The 17414-nt window shown below is 43.3% G+C and overlaps 1 protein-coding gene across 2 annotated transcripts in view; it reads left to right on the forward strand.

Moving 5' to 3' along the window:
• Window positions 1-514: 514 nt before the first annotated feature.
• The window catches only part of Cfap299 (cilia and flagella associated protein 299), a 527989-nt gene continuing 511089 nt past the window's right edge, over window positions 515-17414 (forward strand). Inside the window, exon 1 of one of the 2 annotated variants that reach the window (XM_042257672.2) lies at window positions 515-680. In XM_042257672.2, the coding sequence (XP_042113606.1) occupies window positions 570-680 (111 nt within the window). In that variant the 5' untranslated portion in view covers window positions 515-569. The remainder of the gene's footprint in view (window positions 681-17414) is intronic. The other variant, XM_006975367.4, reaches the window with a different exon arrangement.

Here is a 17414-nt window from a genome sequence, read left to right on the forward strand (position 1 = left end):
GAAGGCTCAAAGAGGCAAGATTTTTTTTTTTCATTATTCACTTACTGAATTTAAAATATCGAAAAGTAAAGGGAATGAAAGGCAGAACCTTAGGGACAAAGGAGGTCTTTAAAGATCCTGTCAACAAGACTGTTTCATTTGGGAAGTTTCTAAATTGTCTCTTACACTCAAACTTAAGAATAACTTTCCTTAATTTGTAATGTGTAAGACTGAACAAGATCACGTGTGTATTTTGCTGCTGATGTAGACAGCAAGACTATTTCCCCTGGATTTCTGTGATAGTCTTCTTACACGGAACTTGCTGCAAACACTGGGCACGCACATTTTGACGGAACACCCTAGAGATGTTTTTTAAGCCCTGGGTGGGAGTTTGCTTCTCAGCGCTGACTTCGCCTTGGACGGGTTCCCGGGGGTTAGTTAGTCCAGCTGAAGCCAACCTGGGAGCCGACTGGGGCGGGATTAGCCTCGCCTTCCCCGCCCCCCCCACAACCGGTCCCGCCCCCAGCTTCGGTTGCTAGGGACGCCCCGCTCCCAGTTTCGGTCGCTAGGGACGCAGGCGTGTAGCGGCGATGGATCAGGACGAGGGGCTGACGGCCGTGGACAACATCGTCACTCAGTTCAACACCTACGAAGACTTCCTGGACTCGCAGATCACCACGGTGGACCTCTACTACCTGGAGGTAAGCGCTGGGCCACCCGGCCGGCCGCGGCGGGGCTCGGTCGCCCCCTGGCGGTGGCGGCACGGATGGCAGGTCCCTGGCTTTCAGAAGCTTCCTCCTTAGGCCCCTGGAGTCCCAGGGCCCTGCAAACCCTGGTGTGCAGCACAGACAGGCAGGTGTGTAACTCAGGGTCCTTGTAAAGCAGTAATAACGAAGGAAGAGCGAAACCGGTGGGAACCGGTTGCTGCGTGCACCTGAAGGCAGAGCAGCGGGTGGGTTCTGCAAGCCTGAGACCGGAAGCCCCGGGAGGTGGGTGGGTGGGGGGACTAAGATGTCACCTCCCTTTCAGGGCAAAGAGAACAAGCACCATTCTCCGGATTTGAACCTAGCCAACTCCATCTCTCCTGTGCAAGGCCGTCACAGAACAATTTAGTATACGGATTTTTTTTTTAATTCCCAAAATTGGATTAGCGTTTTACTTACACGAGGACTACTTGACTACTTGTTTGAAAAATGTTTTGCCTTCGAAATATATTATGTGCCACTGTATGAAAATAATTTTAGCTGAACAGAATTTGTTGTTTTAGAAATTATCTGTGAAAGCAAGTGTAAGTGGTATTTCTAACAAAACATGATTTCTAAAAACAATAACGACAACAAACAAAGCTATCAAGTTTATTGCACAGATAACTTTTACAATTACATTTGTGTGTACACACACATGCATAAAAAGTCAGAGGACAACTTGGGGTCGGTTCTGAACTTGCATTCTATGGGCCCAGGGATCCAACACAGGTCATCGGGCTGGGCAGCTGGTACCTTTCCCACGGAGCCATCTCCTTGGCTGTTAGACAATTTTTTAAAGCCACAGAAGTTATTTTAATTATTCCTTGTATTTAAGACATTGAAATGAAGGAAAACAATAATGCTGCTTTCCTGTGTTTACATATAAGCCTTTGAATGTTAAAAAGAATCACACACACACACCAAAAACAACAACAACAACAACAACAAAAACCCAAAATGTGGGTAATAAGTATCTTAATAAATAAAGGAGTCCTTGTAGCCTGGGTGGAACATTGCCAAGCTTAAGGCTAGTAGTATGAGGTCAGATTTCAACATATATATTAAGACACAGATTTTCAGGTAAGAAACTAAAAATGTTAATGTTGATTAGAGGTGAGAAATTACTATGTTGTAATGTTCCACCAGTCAGAATTTTAGAAATCTCCCAAACAGAGAATGGTAACATTGTTGAGGGAATGGCAGGTGCTCTTAAATTTGTAACTATTTAGATCTTTTGACCTCTCATGAAAAATAAGATGGAGCTGAGTAAAGGTGGTGAAGCAACTGTGTACTCTGGCGGCTGGATATCTCCTTTCATCTTGTTCGTCCCAGGGATCAGACGCAAGACACCAGGTGTGGGGTCAGTGCATTTACTTGCTGAGCCAATATCATTGTCCCTTATGACAACTTTTAAAGGACTGTTGGCCGTAGACACTTACGTTATCAAATGTGGCTGCAAGGTTATGGCCCATTTAAGTCACGCGGAAAGTAGAATCCTCAGAACGCCATCAGCAGTACCACAAGCAAAGTACTGGTAGACGGTGCTGTTTACAGTAACTCCCTTGCTTGCTAGCTTTTCTTTGCTTTAGTTTATTTTTTATTTTTTAAATTTTTGTTTTTCAAGACAGGGTTTCTCTGTGTAATAGTTCTTGGCTGTCCTGAAACTCACCTTGTAGACCAGGCTGGCCTCGAACTCATAGAGATCCGCCTGCCTCTGCCTCCCGAGGGCTGGGACTAAAGGCGTGCGCCACCACTGCTCCGCTCAACCACTTTTTTTTTGTCACAGGAAGCTGCCTTAGGTTCCACTGTGGTAAAATTTTAATTTAGGGTTTTTAAAATGGACACAATTACACTTATTTTGTACAATGTTATCACATTGAAATGTCTTGTACAATTATCTTGTACAATGTTATCACAATGAAGTATACACACTGTAGAATAACTAAAATAGAGACAATTAGCATGTTCTACCGCACACAGTTATACTCCTTAGTGTGGAAACATTTAAAATCTACTTCTTAGCACTTTCAAGAATATATTGTTGTTAACTGTAGTTACAGTAATGTGCAGTGGTCTCTTGAGCTTATTTGAATAGGGCAAATTTTAAATGGTAAATTAAAGATAGAGCATTATAGTCGGAAGAGCTGTGAATTCCAAGACTCAGTTCTGTAATATTGTGTTTTAAATCAATTTGAAATCCCATTTCTTCATCGGAAAAAATAAAGGGGCTGGACTAGGTCGTAGTTAAGATTCTTTTTTTTTAAATTAAAACTTTATTATAAAGATCTTGCACATTAAAAACATCACACAGTAAAAAAATTAGCTAGACTCAAAATCTTCAGATTATGCCAGTCAAATTAAAAGTTATTTACACATTTACCTTTCCAGTCCAGCAACTCCTTTCTTAATCAGTGTCTTTCACTCGAGTCTTCTGTGCTCCACATTGTCCTGATAGTTCTAGACTTGCTGCCACTCACCCACCGCCCTGTGCACAGGGTCATCTGGGGTACTCCAAAAAACGATTCCCAAGTATTCGGTCTTTCAGGTGTGTGCTATCTGCTGCATTACGTGAAAGATGTTCTTCCGTTAAGCTAGTTCCGTGAAGATGTCTAGCAATATTTCAGGTTATCCTGTATCTGTGTTGTCTGAGGCTAACCTTAGTGGGTATTTATTATGTCCCACTGGTTTGTTCTGGTTTCAGCCAGCAGGATATACAAGCAAGAGATCAGAGGGTTGGAAGACAGTTGTGAGAGGATGTATTCCCTGTCACCTCCTACTGGCTGTGGTTCCGAATTGGCCGCACTCCTTAGTTTTGGCCATCTTCTCTCATGTGAGTTGCAGCCCTCTGTCCAGGCTCAGGCAGCCTCTGGTGTTGTAGGAATTTCTTCCTCCCCTCTCCTGGTATGTGCCATGGTGTTCATCGTGGTTTCCGACTGCTGCTTGCACTGGGATGTGTCCCCTTTCTTTGCTGGTGTCTGTGAACTCTGTCCATATCGTCGTGAGTGCTGTTGCTATTTCCAGTCACCCCTTTGAGTTTGCCCAGTAGCCTGCTGCCATACAAGCCTAATTCCTGTGTCACCATTTAACATTTCAAATACACATTGAGCATGCAAATAATGTATGCATATAATAATCACCACACATTTTACAAGAAGCTTCTTTAGGGAGAGAGGGAGGTGGGGAGAGAAATTATGACACCATCTTAATTATCTTATGAGCCGGAGGATGAAGAGTATGGTTTGCGAAGATGGGAGCAGCAGTTCTCCATCATCTCTCCTTCTCTTGTGTTTACTGGAAAATGAGAAAACATCAAAACAACTTCATTGCAGTAGCAGCAAATAAAATTATCTTGGCTAAGCGAATCAACAATATTGATTCTGTAAATTAGTATCATCTAATTAAACTAATCACTTCAGCGAGTGAGTGTACAAATCATTGGAAAGCTTCAGCAAGATTGCTACGCTATGGTTTTCCAGATGCTTTTCTGATCGTCTGTACCTTTGACTGAGCACAGCTCTTCCTTTCAGTGGCTCTCTATGACTACTGAAAAAAATAAAGTTCCAATTGAATTGCATTCCTTGGGTAAGAGATGAAGAGATGTTAAGATTATTTAAAGATTTCACTGGATAATGGATCTCATGCATGCTGTCATGCTTGAAGCACTCGGTTTAATTCCCAGTACTGGAAAAGTAAAACACACACACACACACACACACACACACACACACACACACACACACACACACATACACACACACAAAACAAACCCCAACCAAGTAAACAAAAACAAAAAACAGTTCTGGATAGAACTGTAGAATTATAGATGAAACTGTAGGGAAAATCCAATAACAGTTTACCACGACTGTAAAATAAGCCAACTACTAATAACTAGTCAAAGTAGTTTTTCTATTATTTATTATATGGAAATATTGTTTCTTTTATTCACTGGAAATATCTGGCATACATGGTTGTTTTTCACATAAATGAAGGGTTTTTTTTCTTTTTTCTTTTTTTCTTTTTTGGTAGCATAGCGCTTCCTCCATGTAGAAATAGTCCAGTTACCTCATGGATATAAATTCTGACCAGAGAAGAAACAGCCAAGAATATCTTAGTCTCAACATGTCTGAAATCTTATCATTATGATAAAAGTCAAATACTCGAGTCTGGTCTCCTTCTTAGTGTCTCAAAACAGTTTACAAAATCCACATTCTATGTGTTTACATCATATGTCATCCAGTTCTTCGTTATATTTACTGCAAAAGCTACTGGTATGTACAGAGGCAAGAGGAGACGTGGAAAGAATTCCCAAAGAGAGTGTGTAGAATGAGAAGACAATGGAACTCGTGAGAAATGTAGACGATTAGCGATTACTTGTGGTGCGGACATGGAAGTAGCACCCACAAACCTCAGTGAGAGGGAGAACAGGGAAGTAGAAGAGCAAGAGAATAAGGTGGTCCAGAAGCTAAAAGCAGCTATGGAATATAGCTTAAAGCCCCTGAAAAATGCTTATATGAAGCACAGGAAACTAAGTCCAATAAATGCTATGATTAAGACTAGATGGAGCATCCATCAAACATGCACATCCTAGAAAGTATCAGCATCCATGCAGGAGAAAGGTAGAGCAAAACAGTGGAGCATCTAATGGACCACAGGCTGAGAAACCTGTCAGATGGAAACAGATATTCATCTGAAGTACTAGTTAAGTACTTGTAAGTACTACTTATAAGCAATAGTTAAGTTAGAAAAAAAGCACACAAAACCAGAAGGGGTTTGGGCATTCTCTTAGTAGATACTTGAGTACAAAGCATCTCTGGTAAGGAATGAAGGAGTTGGAACAGTCTGGAATCTGGGACCTCCTTTTAAAATTTTCCATTTTTTAATACATCAATATACTTTGGTCATATTCCTCCCCATCCTCCAACTCTTCTCAGAGCCTCCCCATTTCAATTTCATGCCTATTTTCTTTCTAAGAAAGAAAAGGAACAAAATCAAAACAAACTAAACAAAAACAGAATATAAGACAATGATTGCCCCAACAAAACTGACCAAAGAGCATACAAAAAACATGGAGTCCATTTCATGCTGGCTGAATAACCCTGGGTTTGGGGCTTGCCCTGGATTGTAGCTGATATACACAGTGGTACTTTTTTAGAGAAAATGAATTTTCAGAGCAGATATCAACTGAAAATAGCTTCTCAGTTAAGGGTGGGACTTTGTGTCCACTTCCTGTTGCTAGTGCTGGAATTTTGCCTGGTTTGAACCTGTGGAGGTCTTGTGCATGCTGTCACACTCTCTGTGAGTTCATGTGTGCATCAGTCCTGTTGTGTCTAGAAGATGCTGTTGGTGAGGCTGACCTCTGAGATTTTGTTTGACAATCTGAGTTTTTCATTTCAAGTTTTATTTAAGTTTGGGTTTTCTTTAGTGATTCCATTTCTTTGTTAAGTTCTACTTTAATTTCCTCAATTGTTTTCATCATTTCATTTAACTATTTATATTGTCATGGCCTTTATTAAAGCATTTACTTACATTCTCTATAAGGACTCTGAACATATTCATAATTACTATTTTGAAGTCCTTGGTTTGTGTTTCAGCTAAACTGCTTTTCTCAGGGCCTATCACAATAGGGTTGCTGGCTTCTGGAGGGGGCATATTGGTTTGGTTGTTCATGTTTATGTTTTTGCTCCGGTATTTAGGCATCTGGAGTTATGATGTTTGAAGTAATTCTTGGTGTGGATATCTTGCCTAGTCTTTGTTTGGGTGGGTGTTCTTTGGTTGCTGTTTCCCACTGAGGGTCCTAGCCAAGTGTAGTGGCTGTGGGGTTTCTGAGTCCCAGGCAGGTATGGTTGCTGTGGAATTGCTGGTAGAGAGCAGTTCTGGGTCTCAGGCAGGTATTATAAGTGTGGGGTCCTCAAGAGAGAGCTGTTCTCATTGTTGCTGGGGAGTCACAAAGAAATGGAGGTGGGCTAGATGGAAAGACTGAGGGGGTGGCAGGAAGGAAGTAGGAGGACACTGGTCTACACCAAAAGGCCAAGTCCCCAGGAGACAGAGGTGGCCTGGGAGAAGAGGCTCCAGCTGCAGAAGGACTAAGGGTAAGTATAATAGTTGTAGCTTTAAGACCTTATTAAACAAGCATTGTTTTAAAAATTCTATCATAAAACACTGAAAATGAAAATCATAAAAACAGGGCAATCTCAGGGATTGGTGGGATTCTGTGCTCAGGGTGAAATTCTGCCGCTTGACTCTGGGGCAAGCTCAGGGATTGGTGGGATTTCAATCCCTGGTCCTAGGGTCAAGTCAAGGTATGGGTGTTTTTTCCCTTGGCACTTTTCACCCTACATTCCCCCTGTTTATCAGTAAACAGTGGGGGTTTGGGAAAGAAAGCAATGTTATCATTAGACTTCTTCCTGTTGATAGGGGCATCAAGGTCCTTGGGGCAATCCTGATCTTCATTATCAGGATGTAACTGGATGCTGCAGGCCTCCAGCTCTGCAGCTAGGGGCCGGTAATCCTTTAATGGTAACTGGTTAAAAGTCCGGTTAGAAATCTTCTGGATCAGTTGTTGAAGCCATCTAGACAAGAAGTTTATAAGGCAGGGTACAACTAGTGGAATTAAGAAAAGGAGGAGAAGAAGGGTTAACAAGGGTAACACCCAGGTCCATACTGGACTGTCAATGATCCACTGGCCAGAGGCATCAAGCTGTTTGCTATGTGTTTTGAAGATCTGTCTGAAGTTTGTCAGATCTTATCTTTTACTATGCCTCATTGGTTGACATAGAAACAACATTCCTCCCCGTGGAAGAGAAAGACCACCTTTCTCTGCTGTTAGTAGCTCTAGCCCTCACTGATTTTGTAGGACTATGGTGGCCAGCAAGTCTATTTGGCTCTGAAGGGTTAGGAAGGGTCTGAGGCACTCACTGAAGATCCTGGATGAACTACGAGTAAAGCCGATGGTAAATAGCTAAGGAGGTAGTCAGTCCCGCTGTGCTGGTGGTGACACCAGTGGTTATGCCCAGAGCTGCCAGAAGGAGTATGGTCAAGCCAAGGGAACCAGGGCCCCTGATCAGTCGTTCATGGCCAGACCAAGAATGTTGGGTAAAGGGCAATCTGGGCTTGATGTCCTCATGCTGCGAGGAACATGGGGACAATCAACACTCCAGTGCCTTCTTGATGGTACCTTGGACATTGTCTGGGTGGTTTATGAGGGTTTGGACAGGTCTGGGCCAACGACCCTCCTGACTGCATTGGAAACAAGGACACAGAGGTTCTCCGGCTTTAGGAGCAAAGGCTTTAGCCATCATCAGGTATTTTTGTTTTGGGGCTTTTTCATCTCTCCCATGGTTCCCCTTGAAGGCCATGGTTAAGACTTCTGCCTGTGGAGTCAGGGTGCGCTCCCTAGACATTTAAGTTTGGCCCTAATATCAGGGGAACTCTGTGACAAGAAGTAGGTCATAAGGAGTTGCTTCCCATCTGGGGTATCAGGATCCAGACTGGTATATTGTAAGAGGGCCTTTGGATGGCTGTCTAGGAATTGAGATGGGATTGCATGCTTTTCCCGGATGACCCCTTAGACTTTTTCATAATTTACCACCATAAGGATGTCCTTGCAGAGACTGGCCAGGAGACAAGTTAAAAATCGATTCCTAGCTAGGATGTCCCCTGGGGTATTGTAATCCCATTCAGAGTCTTCCTTGGGGACTGCGCTAGCTCTAACTGGGTAGGTGTCATCAGTTTGGTGGATTTTATCTGCACGGGCCTTCGCCTGGTCCCAGACTCCTATGCTTCTCTGGGAGAAGATTGTTGGTGAGAGTCATATAAACATCACGGAAGGTGAGGTTATAGGATTGGATAATATCCAGTTGGTTTTCATAGAACAAGGCCTTACATGTGATAGTCGAGTATTCTGCTTTGAGGCCACATACTCAGCCCTGACTGAGTAGGCAACCTGTCCCTGAGGAGGGTGAAAGGAAAACCAGAGAGGCTGGAGAGGAAGAGAAGGACTGTGAGTTGAGGCTGATAAGGGGGAGGCTCGCTAGTGTGATCGAAAATAGTGGAAGAATCATCTGGTTTGGGCTTCATAGCTCAGAGGAGTTGTTTCCTCCTTGGTTAGTTTATCCCCAAATTCATCACACCACATGGTTCCTTTAGGATTATAGATTTTAACTATTATAGGTTTTAACTATTGAGGAGATAGATTTACAGTCTTACAGATTTTTTCAGATTTGTAACCTTGCCCAATATGCTCACAGATCTTGAGGTAAGGTTTGTACCTTAGCCAAAGTTTTAGAGCGTTAGAACAAAGCCCAAAGCATGTGAGGTGAGTGGCCATAGCCAGCGCAGTCCACACTGGGAAGAGTCCGTCCCTTGATTTTGCTTTGCTCTCCTTTCTCTGTCACACAGCAGGCAGCTCACCCGATACAGGGCAGGTATTTTAGAGAAAACCCTTTAAACAAGCATCCTTGGAGGGGGAGCCATACCCCAACTCGAGAACCAGCTTTCAGTTGAAGTGGGACAGCATAAAACAACAATCTAATACCACTCACACCTAAAAGGCACCCGAATTCCTGTAAAACTGAATCCAGTAAGCTGGGAACAAAGAAATCCCAGAGACAGGACATTTTCGACCCTAGGCACAGATAGAGGACACCGCAGGAAGGAGCTGAGAGACGCACCAGCCTGGGAGGGAGAGGTGTGTACCGGGTGTGTGTGGCCTGCGGCTGGCCTACCCCTGTGCTTCTTCCCCTACTCGGCCTGGCTTCCAGCTCCCACTTTGCCAAAAGATTACAGATTCATCAATGATAACTTAAAAGACAGGCCATGTACACAGTGTGTGTGTGTGTGTGTGTGTGTGTGTGTGTGTGTGTGTGTGTGTGTATGGGTGCGGGGGAGGGAAGACCAGACCCAAAACAAAACATCAACAACTACAACAAACAAACTGGGTTTGGAGTGGAGAAAAGAGAAAGCTTGAATGCGGGGAATGGGGAATCTCTTTCCATTTCCCCAGTTGCTCACAGTATTTATAAAGATCCCGAGTAGTATTAGGACCTAGTGTGCCATTAGGTGGCCATTTGGATTGATTATAAGGGACATTAAGGCCAACTTTGATTGCAAAAGTGAATTAAGTTTATGTCCCTTCAGGTAGGGTGCCAAGTGTCGAGGCTGGAGGTTTCCTAAGAGGCTTCCCAAGGACAGATGAGAGTGTGTGGGAGACACCACTCCCACAGATGCGAGAAGGAAAACGTCACTGCAGCCTGTAGTCGTGGGCATCCCTGGGACTCAGGGAGGACCGAACGAGGACCAAGCCATTCAGTGGGTCCTCACCACACTCAACAGGGGTCAGGGCTTAGCCTGGCTAGGTCAGAGGAGAGACTCAGCGCCTGGTACCAGGGCTTTCATAGAGGCCAGAAGGTGAAGATAAGAACAGAGCTCTAACAGGGGGATCTATCTCATCCATAGGGAAAGGGACGAGAATGGGGTCACAAAAGCACAAGGGCCTAGAGGAGCTGTGGGATTATGGGCAGCTCCAGAGGGAAGATGGGAGAAGAGGAAAGGGAGGGCGCAATAACCCAGTTGGGCCTAAGGAAATGGCAGGATGGCAGCTCCAAGAGTGTTGGGAGGGGTCGGTGAAGAGGGCCAGCTGTCGCCTTAAAGGCCATGGCTGAGGGGACATCTGTCTCTAAGAGCACCACAGTGGGGCTGAACACTCAATGGTCAGGTCACTTCACGGGACTCAGGGAAACCTTTACACAAGCAAAGAGGGAACTTACATAATTGCCACTGGTGCCGAGTGGGGTGCCGAGTGAACCGGAAGATGTGTCTGTTGCAGGTGGGCTGGAGATGGGGGATCGGGTCCCAGTGCAGCTCAGACCATGATGGGGTGCACAGGCACCAGGAAAGCCTCTCCAAGTCAGGATGTCACATATAAGCATTGCAGCTCAGATGGAAAGGTACTCTGGCAGTTGGGAGCTGAGGAGTACCACAAAGTCACTGTAAGTGTAGCAGCTTACAGGCCCCGCTCCAGGGAAAGGTTCCCCAATGCAAGTGTAACAACTCTGCCCCACTGGGGGACGGCTTCTCCATAGTTGAAAGTGTTACAGGTCTGCTCCGCTCTACTCTGCTCTGGTGAACGTTGTTACAGTTGGGCTCAGCTCCAGCTCCAGGGAAAGCATCACACGGCACAACAAACCTCACTCAAGAGATTTACTGGGAAGGAAGAATCCAGGAGGGTGGCTGCCTCTAGGGTGAGAAGTGGCACCAAAATGAATAGAATATAGAGCTTCTATAGGATTTCTTGGGGGGACTGAGCTTTTTAGGGTGGCTTGGGATTGGTGAATTTTTGTGGTCTAATTCTGGGGAAAGCTCAGTGGTTGGTGGGATTTTGTACTCAGGGATTGGTGGGATTCTGCAGCTTGACTCTGGGGCAAGCTCAGCGATTGGTGGGATTTCAATCCCTGGTCCTGGGGTCAAGTCAGGGGCAGGGTGTTTTTCCTTAGCCCCCTCTCCCTACAGTAAGTTTAGAGAGATCAGAATGGAGGCCAGGAAAGAGGATGAAGGTCCCCCTGGTAAATGTCCCTAGTACGGCAGATTGGGTTCCCTGTTAGAGAGAGGTTCTGCAGGTTGGGGGGCGGGTCACATAGCACTGAAGATTGGCTGGAAAGGCTGAAAAGGGCTGCCAGGAAGGACCAGGGACTCTGGGTCTTCATCAAGAGCCTGAGACCTCTTGAAATTACCTTCTGTACCTACCTTTTAGACAGCTTCACACCATGAAGATGCTGTTGGAGTGGAACAAATGATTCAGCTGAACAGGGACAGAAAAGACAAAACTTGACAGATGGGCTTAGGTGAAAGTAAGGGAGTGTGAGGATGAGATTCTGTGATGTAGAAGGCACCATATACGCTTCCAGAGGAGGGAGGCCACCAGCAGCTCTACCCGCTGTGACACCTGTGAACCACACCAAGGACCGGCATGGCAGGATAACCCTACAGGTGCGGCAGGGGCGCACACACCTTGGTGGACCCAAGACCCACTCGACAAGAGGGAGACCGTGCCTGGTATAGGAAACCTAGCTAAATCCTCAGGGATAGTAAAGTCACAGTTACTGGAGGGGATTCTACAACCACCAATGAACTAAACCAGCAGAGTCATCACCAACGATCCATAAGCATTTGTCCTTATTCCCGCAGATAAGTGTCGTCTTCACTTGTCAAGGAAACTGCCTTTTGCAACAGACGGAGACCACTGTGAGACTGCGTCTCCTAGTAATATCAGAAGCTACACCTTTAAAATTTGACCACCCAAGTGTGAGCTCAGCAAGGATGACACCGATGGCCATACCAAACTGGGCAGGGGGAAACCCACAAGGCCTCAACTGTACACAACAGAACTAGAGACAACCGAGTAAAGCTGGGAGCAGGAGAGGTGGTCCTCCCCAGGGAAGAGTGTATCAGTTGGTTGATCTGTGCCAAAAGGCCAGCCCTGAAAGCATACGTACAAGTAACATCATGTGGACTCAGCAGGTTGTTTTAGGAATATGTGTGTACATGCAAATATATATATATATATATTCATGTAATACCAATTAATGAAAAAAGTGGCCGTGAAACATTGAAGGATAGAAGGGAGGAGCATACAGGAGGATTTGGAGGGAACAAAGAGAAGGGAGAAGTGTTGGAATTAAATTATAGTCTCAATAATAAACAAAAAGTATAAATAAATAAACGAAAGTCATGGGGAAAACAATTAAGAAGGAACGAGAGGAAATTTCAGAAAACAGGTGCCCCCATTTAAAACATACAGCAAAGAAGTGCAGCTCTGTGGGCCGTGTCTTCTAAAAGGTCTGTGGAACCGGGAATGACTAGCATAAAAGGCAGGGGAGTCCAAGTCAAGAATGAGAAGTGGAATAACACCTCCACAGACAGGGAAAGCATGCTGCAAACACCTGCTTATCGAAGAGGAACTTCTGAAAATGCACACTGAAAGCTGGTAAGAAAAGGGTGTACACACGAATGATTTTAAAAAAATGACGACAGACTTCAGGAAATAATTAGGAAGAACAACAAAAACCCTCCAGCATTGAAAACTAAAACCAGATGGGCATGGTGGCTCTTGGGAGACCGGGTCGTCCTGAGCCTCATGATAAATGTTGGGGGCAGTCAGAGCAACATGGTGAGATCCTCCTCCTCCCCAAGAAAAATAAGGCAAGAAGGAAGTCAAGAGTGGATAAATATAACCAATAACTTCTTTTAAGAAAAAGCACAAACAAGGAAACCCTTTTCCAGTTGTTTATGTTGGTTTATGTTTTTAATTATTTTATTAATTCTTTGAGAATTTCATGGTGGGTACAATGTATTTTGATCATATTTACCTCTTCTTCGCCTAAGTCCCACACCCTTGCCAACCTCATGTCTCCTTTTTTGACCTGACTTACTGAGTCAGATTTATGGCCGCCTCCATACTCAAAAGTATGGGCCACCTGCTGAAGTATAGTGGATCTACCAGTGGCCAAACCCTTAAAGAAAACTGACTCTTACTATCCTAGCAGCCATCGACTGTCAATAGCTCCTCAGTAGGAGTAAGGAAGGGCTCATGAGCTCATCCCTCATAAACATTGGAATTTTGACTGGCTTGATTTTATGCAAGTCTTAATGTAGGCAACCAACTGCTGTGGGTTCATGAGTGCATCAGTCCTATGATTGCAGAAGACACTGTTTACCATGGTCCTGTCTGACTTCTGGGTGTTAGGCTATTACCATACTCTTCTGAAGTTTTCACTGAGCCCCAGGGATAGAAGGTGTGACTCAGAGGTCTCGTTTATGGCTGAGTACTACATAGGCACATTCACTCTGCCCTTTGAGCAGTGGTGAGTTTCGGCATTAATCACTGTCCGCTCACAAGAAGCTTCTGTGTTGAGGTCCGAGAGCTGCACACATCTATGGGTGCCAGAGCTGAGTGTTTAGAAGCTAACTTGATACTGTGTCAGTTTATAAAGATAATAATAATTGTTTCACTCCAAGGACCTATGTCTCCCAAGAAATAGATTCTTGGCCACATTTACAATAGTAAGCATGTGTTTCTTCCTGTGTAGTAGACTTTAAATACAAACAAAAAGTGACTGGTCACACACACAACATCCATACCGCTATTATATCCATGAGCATAATTTGCCAGTTTGATCATTTAACTTTCTAAAAAAAAGAAAGAAAAAAAATGAGGAGATAGATAAGAGATTAAGCGACTACACACCAGGTCAGGACTCATGCTCAGGAATAGATGACCAACACAATTTGGACACCATTTTTTTGTCAATGGATCCCTTCTTTTTTTTTGAAAAGAAAGGGAAAGAACATGAATTTGGGTAGGTAGAGGAAAAGGATCTGGGAGGATTTCGGGAACAGGAAAGAATATGATATGAATATAGTGAATAAAAATGTCAAAGAATGAATTTTAAAAAGAATAATCAGTGACTATAAATGAGGGGGAACACTGAGGTACTGCTGAGAGATACATACTAAAGTTTTATTCTTGGTGTGAGTGGTTATAAAGGGCTTTATCTTTTAGTAATTCATTCAGCTCTACATTTGAAAGTTTTATCTTTAATTTTATATTGACAAATTATGTCTTGTGATATAAAAAGTGAAGTTATGATCTATGTGGGATATGAAATAAAACTAATTAACATTTGTCATCCCAAACTTCTGAATTTTTGTGGTTACAACATATCAAATTTATTATCCTAGCAACTTTGAAATGTAGAAGATATTATTGTTTATCACATCTACTTTGGTATATCATATATGTTAAGGAAGAAAAACATTTTAAAATTTCATTTTTGAAATTATAATTCAATTACAGCATTACCCCCTTCCCTTTCTTCCCTCTAAATCCTCCTCACTCAGCTTCAAATTCATGACCTTTTTTTCATTAATTGTTATTGCATACATATATTCTAAGTATAACCTGTTCATATAGGTTCATAACCCTATAATGCTACCTGTATGTATGTTTTTAGGGCTTACTATTAGGTACTGGGCATCCATTTGGTGTGCTCTCCCCTGGGGAGGGCAAACTTTCCCTTTACCAGCTTTCCTCAAGTTCTTTGGGTAGGATTGAGGCCTTCTGGGCCTTTTTCCCATCCAGTTTGGCCTGTTCATTGGTGTTATCCTTGTTGAGTTCATGTATGAGCAGTCATATTGTTTAGACTTTATGGGTGTAGCTTTTGCTATTACTAGGAGACACAATCTCACAACAATGGTGGCTGCATTAATCATTTAAAAGCAAGTTTAGTAAGCAGGCAGAGTACAGAGCCGGATAGCAGGCTGACTCTTAAGTGACCTCAGGTTGCATTATTAACTCGACTGTGAGGTCCACCTGACAGAAATCCTCCTGCTTCAAGCCTCCCAAGTGTAAGTCGCCAAACACTGATTAATAGAATATTATATGTGTGCCTTTTGTAAGTTAGCCTCAAGTATAATTCAAGTCCGGTGCTTCATTATTAATTCTCTCTCTGAATGATTCACCCATTGTTGAAAAGTGGGGTATTGGAATGCTATTTTCAATGTACTGCAATTTATCTCTTATTTCAGAGTCTTTAATATTTGTTTTGTATAGTTTAGGTGTACCAATGTATATACATATATACATATATATATATCCCAGCTAGGGCCTTGTACATGCTAAGAAAACACTACCAATAAGCTTTATAGCCAACTCTCATTTTCCAGTTTTTTTTATTAAAATTATATTTTCTCTGATATAAATATAGCTACTTCTGGTTTCTTGTGGTTTCTATTTGCACTGGATGTCTTTTCTATTCCTTCACTTCCAGTTACTTTAAAAGTAAGATGGGTATCTTGTGGGCAGCATATAATTAGATTTTACTTCTGCATCCATCCGATCATTCTTTCTATTCTATTCATTTTTGTTTGATAACTTAGTCCATTTACATCCAAGGTAGTTACTGATATGTAAAGTTTTTCCACAAATATTTTATTAATGACATTCTGTTTGCTTTAGTGTTTACATGTTTCTTACTCTGCAGCCTGTGATTTTGAGTGAGCCAGCTGGTAATGACTCTGGCAGGTAGAACTTGGGTTTGGGCTCTCCATAAAGCTGAGATGCTTGGTGCCTTGCTCTAAGGTCAGGTGGAGCAGCTGGCTTGGCTTTGCAGCGTGAGGAAACCATTGAGTAAGCTCTGCAACCAGGGCATCACCATTATGTCAGATTAAGCAGCAGAGCATCTTTGTAGTTCAGGCTGTACTGATATCTGGGTTAAGCAGTAACATTGTTGTGGGAAGGACAGTTGGGATGGTGGAGTAGCTCATCTGTACTGTGGGAGTGGCTGCTGTGTGGAATGCATAGTTGTGGTTTGTCTTTTTGCCTATACAGGACCATTGAAGGAAACTCTGAAGCTAGGCTGTATATTATTTACACTCCTGGGTATGACAGATATAGCCCACCCTCTTTGCTGAAAATTGTTCTTTGTTTCTCTATGGGTGGGACACTGTGGTGGTTCCAAAGTGTATCTTGGAGGCAGGATGTTCAGATTTTAAAGCAGGGCACAGCTTCCCATCACTTTTGGTAGTAACCAGCCTAGCCTTTCAAATGGATTGGGTGTCAGTACTAGCAGGTACAGCAGGCCACTGTATGATCTATGTGCTCACACTCAGCTTTGGCCTCATGTTCAGACTGCATCAAATTTTGTAGGACTTGGATAGCCCTCATATCTATTGAGGAAAGCATAGTACAAACACTAAAACTAACTTTGTTCATTAACTGAATAAAAAAACTGAATAAAAGTATAGAAATATGTTAAGATATAGAAGTGAAATGACATGTGAGGTGAGGGATATGGTGATTAATGTATCACCATGAATATGAAAAATCCTAGATTAATTAAACATCAAAAATGATACCGGGATTAAAGGTTTAGGAAGGGATGTGTTGGGGGGTGGGTAAGAGAAAGGAAAGAATGGGAAGGTTAACCAAAACTAAAGATACCTGAAAAACTCATATGGAAACTTAGTATTCTACAACCTAGTTAAAATATAATTAGATAAAATTAAATAAAAAAAGAGAGATGGAGTTAGAATACCAATAATTTTCATGGTAAGATGGGTTATTAAATGGAAATCTCAGTCTCTAGCTCGGAATACCTGTTACTGACTGGAGAGGCTGCAGATGTCCCAGTCAGGCTTTTAAGTAGATGGTCAGTTGATGTTCTTCCTGAAGGCATTGTCTACTACAGTTGCAGGAGGTAAAGAAATTCAAGCTGAAACTTACCCCCAAAGGTCCTCCCTGCTGGTAGTTCTAAAAGGTGCTACGCAGGGTTCTCGGGGAGGAAAGTCATCACTGAAACCCGAATGCTGCAATACTGACCTTCCAGGCAGGGGGCCTGTACAGAAGTGGCATGAAGGTCATGGGGATCTGAGGCCGGCTCCACAGGAGGACTCTCATGTCTGCATGAAGGTCATGGGGATCTGAGGCCGGCTCCACAGGAGGACTCTCATGTCTGTTGTTGTGAGCCAGTCACGATCCCATGGCTGAGGAGGACACAGGCTGTACAGGAGAACCGACTCCTATTGCGCTAACTGGCAATGTTGTCAAACTGCTTTCTAAATACATTTCTTTCCCCCCATAAATTCGTGCTGTTCTTGACTTTGGGCAGAGACGGTGCCTCTGCAGGGGACGCCTAA

The sequence above is a fragment of the Peromyscus maniculatus genome, chromosome 10 (assembly GCF_049852395.1).
Source record: "Peromyscus maniculatus bairdii isolate BWxNUB_F1_BW_parent chromosome 10, HU_Pman_BW_mat_3.1, whole genome shotgun sequence".
NCBI classification, from domain to species: Eukaryota; Metazoa; Chordata; class Mammalia; order Rodentia; family Cricetidae; genus Peromyscus; species Peromyscus maniculatus.